The sequence below is a fragment of the Trachymyrmex cornetzi genome, unplaced genomic scaffold (genome assembly GCF_001594075.2).
Source record: "Trachymyrmex cornetzi isolate Tcor2-1 unplaced genomic scaffold, Tcor1.1 scaffold416, whole genome shotgun sequence".
NCBI lineage: Eukaryota > Metazoa > Arthropoda > Insecta > Hymenoptera > Formicidae > Trachymyrmex > Trachymyrmex cornetzi.
In genome coordinates, this window is record NW_017298918.1 from 65,843 (window position 1) to 73,910 (window position 8,068).

Below are 8,068 nucleotides of genomic sequence, written 5' to 3' on the forward strand. Positions count from 1 at the left end.
TAAACGAAGCATTGCAATCTAGCGGCTTTTCGGTGAAAGTTGCAATTGCTACCAAACAAGTGTCATAACAAGCAATAAGCTCAGTTCGACACAACGTTTCATCACAATAAATATTTATTTATTTTCGTTGCGTCAGGAGATTCGACAGCTTTTTCTAAAAAGTGTTCTCACAAACTGAAGGTAAGTTTGTTAATGCTTATATTACATAGACGCTTTTAATAATATTGCATGAACAATATTATGCAGATAAATTGTGATTTCTAATTTGTTTATTGCTACGGAAAGACTTTGTTTGTTATATGACGACATGCAGGTAATGTGGAATACACCGAGAGTTGAGAATATGGAATAGGTTTCATATTAGCAATTTATTCGTGATCAGATAAGTTAAATTATAGGATGTATTCCACACATTACCAATCCATTATAAGTTATATTTCATATTACTAGCTTATTTGCCAGCTTACGTGATACTATTATATTTTCTATGTTATAGTACGATAAAAATGTAAACTGTTTTTATCTATTTTTCTTAATTGGTTTACATAAATAAACAAATTTGGACTTCATTTATTGTGTTATTTGTTACTATTATCTACATTTCACAGGTATTCCATATTACATCCCATTTTTTAGATTCCCCTATTTTCATATTTTTTACTTTTTTGTTAATATTGACGTTGGACTTAAATTTTTGCGACTTTCATTTATTGGATGTTGTAGCTAACGTATTTCTCTTCATATGCATTTATATCGGAGCAATGTTAATTTAAAAAATCCTATTCCATATTCCCTACTGTTAGTTTAATTCTGTAATAGCTCGCATGTTCATACATATATACGAAAAAAAGAACGTTACGTTAAATGTTTTATAAAAAGTGACCTAACTTGATTTATTTTTTAAACCAAAATGTCTGCAATGTTCTCTTTCATTGCTCCATCCTTTCGGTCTACAACGCGACTTCATTACCGCAACCGTTTTGCTGTTACCCATTTTCTCTAACTTCCTTTCCCACCTTTGAACATGTATGCATACATCACACTGGAAAATTTAAAAATAACAGTTGGACAAAACGATAATAGTCCTTTAAAATACATTCAACACGTAACAAAATAACCGAAAATAAACTCTACTCTCTTGCTCGTCGAAAGATGCAAGTATAAAGAGAAGCTTAGAAATTATCTACCCTAATGTAATTTGCTTGTCAAATTATACATTATACGTATACTAGAAAAAATAATAAGATCTCTCAATTTTTATTGTGTTTAGATTATAAAAAAATTATTTGCATTATGAAAATCTTAAAAAGCTCTTAAAGGATTAAAGCTTAAAAATGTTTAACGTTCAACGTACTTCTAATAATAATAACTTTTTATAACGTCGTCCACCTGAATCTCTCTCGACAAATCGGCAAACACGGAATGTGCATTATCGCCGTCTTGAATTCCGTAACGCGCGATCGTGTTACGGTTAGTCATGTCTTAGCGCGGTGACAAATAATTCCAGCCCTTCAATTGCTGCCTCCAGGCGTGCCTCAGTATATCAAACGTTCGAATGTATGCCCGCGTGAAACGGAATCCTTGAATAACCGCGCGAGTGATATTAGAGGTAGGGACGACGCTTAAGCGACGGTCGTAAACGTGTATCTATCTTCGTCCGCCCATCCCTATTTCTACCCCTTGCAGGAATAAATCCACGTCCGTCTAGCTGCGAACTAGCAGAAACAAACGCGTGATAAATGCATTTGGGGGAGAGAACAGGACCCGTGCGGAAAGCGTAGTAACGTTTTGGATATACACACATACACACATACACATATGTACATAAATATATATATATATATATATAATATGTATATATGTACATATATCTATGTATATGTAAATACAAATGCGTTGAAAACATCAGTTTTGATAGAGATGCTGAGTAATTCAATGGAATTATGTTAATTATAAACTAGATGACGAGCAAGCCTCGTTATTTCCCGACAAACACGTTTCGTTAGACTCGTCATTAATTTTGATATGCCAACGAGGTGGATTTGTGATAGAAATGTAATTAAAAAAATATATTTCAGGTTAAATATTTCATAAACGCTTTACATGAGGAGCTACGAGAGACACGTCTCACTTGTATTAATTATGTAAAACTTAATACCAATGGAAAAAATTTAACTCTGTACGACAGAATATTTGAAAAATTAATTAAATCATTTAGACTCTTTTTACCGACGAATGCTCTCTCTCTCTTTCCCCCCCCCCCTCTCCTCCCTCTCTCTCGTGTATTCGAGACATCGTCGCTTGCTTTCAACACCCATAATACGATAAAAGGGTGAAAAAAAGAGCGCATCTAATTTGCATAGACTTTATTTTTATCTTTTTTTGCTTTTTACATTTGCTGCTTCCTACAATCTAGTTCCCGTAATGCGGGTGAAACGAGAGAAAGAAGAAAAGCTTCGCTTGAGCGTTCGGGACACGTCTTTGTTCCCGTTTTTACGCAAAAATACATTTGTTAAGCGGTACTCATTGCTCATGGATGCGCAAGTTATGACATCGTAAATAAAACAGCTTCTACAAGATTGTTCAAGGAAATATTCAAACACTGTTTGCAAGTTTTTTTCATAATAAAACATTTGTAATATTAAAATGAAAATAATAATAATATATCAATTCTCTTATCTAATTTATTTAAATAACTCGATTATAGATTCATATTGGCGGCTGTATTGAAATTAACGATTAAGAAAGAAAATATTTGAACATATGAAAATATTTGTAAAGTATCTTAAGATTAAAGAAGATATAGGTTTTACGAGATAACCGCAATTCCGGTAAAATTTGGCCACCAAGTCAACAGTAGGAATCGATTTCGCAGTATCATGTGGGAATTTTAGTGATTAAAACGCACAAGATTGTGCATTCCTACGCACAGAAAATCTCTCTCGTCCCTTGGATAATCCTCCGTCATTGAGATATAGAAATAGCGTCTCGCTCACCTCCAGCTTTTTATCAACTCCCGTCCCGTCATTCCCAGCGTTCGCCATCCTAGGATATGGACTGGGATGAGAAACGTGTCGCGTTTCCACGCAATCAGTCGCGATTCTACGACGGATATTGCAGGATTGCTACTAAGAATGCGTGGTAGGAACGGAAACGTTGGAATTCTCGGCGGAGGTGCGCGAGAGCGATCTGTCGCGTTCGGTTGGTCGATCAATCATCGAATCAGGCGAAGGTGAGAGTGTTGCCCATACTTCCGGATCGCATTTGCGGCAATACAGTATCCGTGTGGCGGATGGAGATCTGCGCGACTGCCATATTGCCGGTCAAGAATTGGGCCAGGGTTTCCACGCCAGCACGGGCTCTACGATCGAATGGAAAGCCCATGGGTCGCGCATCAGGATACTTGCGGTCCCGTAAGCCGCAGAAACTCGCCGCGTCCTTGCATCCAGTCGGTTCGTCCTGTTCCACCTGTACATATCGCCGTAGGACGGCAAAGCAATTCCCCCTTTAGCGGGTTGTTCTCTTTTTCTTTTCTTTCTTCTTTCTCTCTCCCTCCCGCCCCTCCTTTTTTTCCTTTTTTTTGCTCCGAAAGCAGAGTGGTACGAACGTCTTCTCGTGTATTGGAACGTCGTCGTTAAAAGAATGGAAAAAAGAAAGGGAGGAGGGGGAGAGAGAGGTGCGAGGGATGGGTGGAAGATTTCCATCACCTGGCAGATTGTAAGCTCTTAAGCGCCGCGAGAGCTCGATAAGTATAAAAAGTACTCACCGCGTCACCGGTGTAATCGGATATCATGATGAAGAGGTCCATCGGGAATCCCTCCTCCTTGCCCTTAGGTACCAGCATGTGCTGTGGCCAGCCGCACCCGCAGAAGTTGAACTGTTCCAGGTTATCGCCGCTGATTGGTCTGCTCTCGTCGAGATTGCGGAACGTCCTTTCGAACGGTATAGTTACCGAAGATTCCGTTGATTTACGCTCGATGGTATTTGATCCCGGTCTCACTAGGGGAGGGTGCGAACGAAAATTTCATGAAATACAACATAAATAACGTAAAACGCTTATTTTTTTACTTTTACTCGATTTCGTTTAAAATAGAAAAATATATTTATATTTCGAGAATTATGTATAAGTGTAAAATTGAATTAGTGATAGAAATTAATACGTTTTTTCTTTATTTTTTCCAATCATTACATTAAAAAATAAGAACTAGAAATTAAATGCCTATAACGTTCAAAACTGGATCTTTAATGCTTAAATAATTCAATGTGAATTATATATGTACTATATATGTACATGCTTATATACCATATTACAGTCATTCGAACTGCGCGCTGAATTAGTTTTCCGGATTTATAAACGTAATTAAACTACTAATAATATCACAAATTAAATTAAATTAAATTGACAAGCAATTTTTAATAATTTGATGCTCAATCAGGCATCGTAGATTCGCTCGTATGGAAAGCAAGAGATCCGGGCCGAGGTAATATTTTTCGCAATAAATTTATTTACAATTTTTCAGCACATTAACATATTTTTAATATGATGCTTCATTAAACATCAAATTATTAAAAATTGCTTGCCAATTTAATTTAATTTAATTTGTAATCTTAGAGTAGTTTAATTCCGTTTATAAGTTCGGAAAACGAATTCGGCGCGCAGTTCGAATGACTACAAATATGGTATATAAACATGTACATATATAATTCACATTGAATTATGTAAGCATTAAAGATCCAGCTTTGACTGTTATAGGTATTTAATTTCTGGTTTTATTAGTTGTGTTCTCACATATATACGGTCTAAAATAAGATTCTTATTAAAAAATAAACTGTAATGTTCAAAATTAGGGATACACCGGATATCCGGTATTATCCGACACTTTCTTACTATTCGACCGGATACCACTATTATCTGGGAAAGTATCCGGTTGAAATTTAATATCATTGAATTGTTGATTTTTTCTTATACAAATGTTCTAGAAATAAGTATGTATATTTATGATGCTATATTCTTATATACTGTCGCAAAATTACAATCTTTTTCCCTATAGGGAGCTTTTTTTTAGAAGGCATTTTCTCGGAATCCAGTCGGATATTCAGAAAATGTCGGATATCCGACTCGAAGGAGTTGCTTTTTCGGATATCCGATCGGATATCGGATGTTACATTCTGCCCGGATATCCGATATCCGGTATCTGGTAATTTTACGATCCGGTGCATCCCTATTCAAAATATTATTAGAGTTAATATTATAATTGTTGGAGGTAATGTAACAAAAGAGATATTCTAGATATAGGCTGGCATTAAATTTAAAAATAAAAGAAAAACGCGATAACAATGAAATTTGTACAATAGGCGACTTACGTAATACAGTGAACTTGTCCATCTCAATCATGAGCTCCTTCTGGTCTCTAAAGACAAAAGGCAATCCACGTTCGTCTTGCTTGGGTGCGATGAATATACGAACAGTTCCTCGTCGCGGTGCATTATTACGATTGTTGGCGACGATTCTATATGTGAAGTCTGTATGATTCAGATGGGTGAATCTTGCGAGAACGGCACCGCGAGGCGTAAAGTCCAGACCGCGTGATAGATCGACATCGCTCTTGGTCCAGAAAGTCGAAATCTGATTTGCCGGTTGATTCGGAGTCTGCACTGCTATGTCTGTGATTACTACGCCGGGAAAGTCCAACTGAAACCCACGAACGAACGAAAGAAAGCAATTAAATTCCGTCATTCTCTTTCAGCTTTACAGCCAGACACTGATAAATTTCCGTGGCAAATTTTTTTTAAAAAATTTAAACCGGAGCTTAATTAAAAGACGCTTTAAAAATGAGAATAATTTAGAATGAAAAAAATTAAGAATGTAAAAAAGTGGTGAAACTGATTCTCGAATTTCAAGAGCTTTATTCGGACATTTAAACGGCCGTTTAATTACCAAACTGTTTAAATTCAATGTTGAAATCTACAAGATTGTGTTGGTGAGATTTGATTAAAATATGATAATTACGTCGATTAAATTTGTATTTATAAAATGTCGAATTTCAAAGATTTCCTCGAAGAGATTGCGATGAAAAAGCTCGATGATACCTTGTATGTTATTCACGAATATGGAAGAAAATTAAAGCCTCATTTGTCGAGTTAGTATTTAACGAGATTGCACGGCATGTGGGCAAAAAGATTGATAAATTTAACATGTCCAGTAGTCTCGTCGAGTTAAATGGTTTAACGGGCGTTTTTATCGTCAAGTGGCTGCGTGTAATTCTGGACCACATGGTACGCGTACTTAGCGACATTATATACCAGAGTGAACCGATGATATATCGCGTAAGCGAGACAGCTGTGTACACCCACCTGCTGTAGGCTGTACTCGGGAAGTGTATTCTTGTGCTCTAGGAATACATCGTCAGTGAAAGCATGGAATCTGTAGAAGATGGGATCTCTCATAGCGGTGGCCGGTTCTCCCATGATACTGAAAGTTTCCTGTGGACCGGAACACGAAAAAAGAAAACGTTCCGTTTATCATGTCAATGTAGCATGATTATTCGCATGAAATTTTTCAAGTGAAAAATAAAGGCGTGCTCAGAAATTACGCGTTTTTTTTCGATCAAAAACACTTTATATTAAAAACTGAAAAAGAAAATAATGATTGCTTTAACGCGCTTGCTCAAAGAAAGGGTTATTTAATGTAAAAAATTAAAAATTGTTAACATTATAAAATCAAATTTTAATAAAAATTCACGTAATTTTTATTTCATCTTTTTGCAACTAATAACAACAATTGCATATTCTATTACCAAGTAGCGATGATCTGGATCGTGGCAGTAAGAGATGGCGACGTGACCGAGATTGTGAAGATCCCCGTATACATTTTGGTTGGGCGAAAGGATGCTTGCCTCCATGATGTTACCAAGCACATCTACGCCGCCGAACTCGGTCAAAGGCACCCTCTCGCCGCGGGGGCTGATGTAAGCGCCGGTGTGAATGGCTTCATATATGCGATCACGCCACCTCTCTAGGTCTTGAAGGTCGAAGTTCAATTGATCCACAGGACGGTTGATATCTTTAAGAATGGCGCCCGCGGGGCGAGCGGGCCAAGTTCGACTGGCCACCAACGAATCCAACTTAGGAAAGTAACCCTCCGGGATTGGTTCGCGCCAATTGTGGAAACGCTTCACTCGGCCCAATCGGTTGCTCAGACGCTCGGCATTATATCTGCGAAAAGCGGAATCAAGAGGAATCCGAATAATAACACAGAGACCGTGGAAATTCCCATCGGTAACACCCCAGGCGATTCAGATGTTCGGTATTTCGACATAAATGACGTAGACTCGTATACTAGATAGTAGGAAAGACGTTACGGAAAATAGACATTTGTTGATCAACGTATAACTTTTAAATAATTAATATAATTAGAATAATAATAATTTTATTAATTGGAATAATAATAGTTAGAACGTAGATACTATTATTGCAGATTACAGATTTTAGAAACATTTCTTGCTCGTTTAAAAATAGCTCCTCGTAATATCTCTTAATTCGCATCGCTCCCATTTTACCAGTGTACTTTCATAAGTGCTTCAACAGGCATTTACATTTACATTTATTTCCAAAATTCATCGCTGAATAATTTTGCTTCGTTATTCTACGCGCAAATGCATTTCCGAGCTCGTTAGCAAACATTGCTCGAATACTATGCAGAATTGAGATGAGTTCTCGCGTGATAATAACGATCGAGATCGAACCGTGATCTCGGTCGCCTATAACACCCGCATGATCTAGGCACGGTAGAATAGAGTATCCAATCTTATATCGACTTACGTGCGCTCGCTGGCGCACTTACCTGGCTTGGATCTGATGATGCATATAGTAGAATAGCTCGCCACGCCGATCCTTGTTAACAATCCTGATGTCGGTCTCAAATGGATAGACCAGATGCCAGTGCCAGTGATGAAGATTAATCCCAATATCTTCCCTCCAGTAAGCTACGCGATGTTCCTCGTCAAGATCCGACGCAGTATAATCCCGCGGAATTTCAATAGGCACCTTTGAATTGTAAGGATAACGA

The 8,068-nt window shown here is 37.4% G+C and overlaps 1 protein-coding gene across 1 annotated transcript; it reads right to left on the minus strand.

Annotated features, from left to right (window-relative positions):
* Positions 1–2,721: 2,721 nt before the first annotated feature.
* PPO (phenoloxidase subunit A3) lies at positions 2,722–8,048 on the minus strand. The gene is made up of 6 exons (XM_018512611.1): positions 7,844–8,048; positions 6,798–7,215; positions 6,355–6,483; positions 5,365–5,692; positions 3,767–3,999; positions 2,722–3,468 (listed from the first exon to the last, which is right to left on the minus strand). Exons 1-6 carry the CDS (start codon positions 7,864–7,866, stop codon positions 3,223–3,225), a joined length of 1,377 nt encoding a protein of 458 aa, XP_018368113.1. The 5' UTR covers positions 7,867–8,048; the 3' UTR covers positions 2,722–3,222.
* Between the last annotated feature and the right edge of the window lie 20 nt (positions 8,049–8,068).

What these genes read in the sequence shown, in the direction of transcription:
- PPO (XM_018512611.1), bottom strand. Translation starts at nt 7,866, where the DNA reads ATGCATCATCAGATCCAAGCCAG. An exon ending in ATCCAGATCATCGCTACTTG is followed by an intron (nt 6,484 to 6,797) that starts GTAATAGAATAT and finishes TCCGGTCCACAG; the next exon opens with GAAACTTTCAGTATCATGGG. An exon ending in GGACAAGTTCACTGTATTAC is followed by an intron (nt 4,000 to 5,364) that starts GTAAGTCGCCTA and finishes ACCCTCCCCTAG; the next exon opens with TGAGACCGGGATCAAATACC.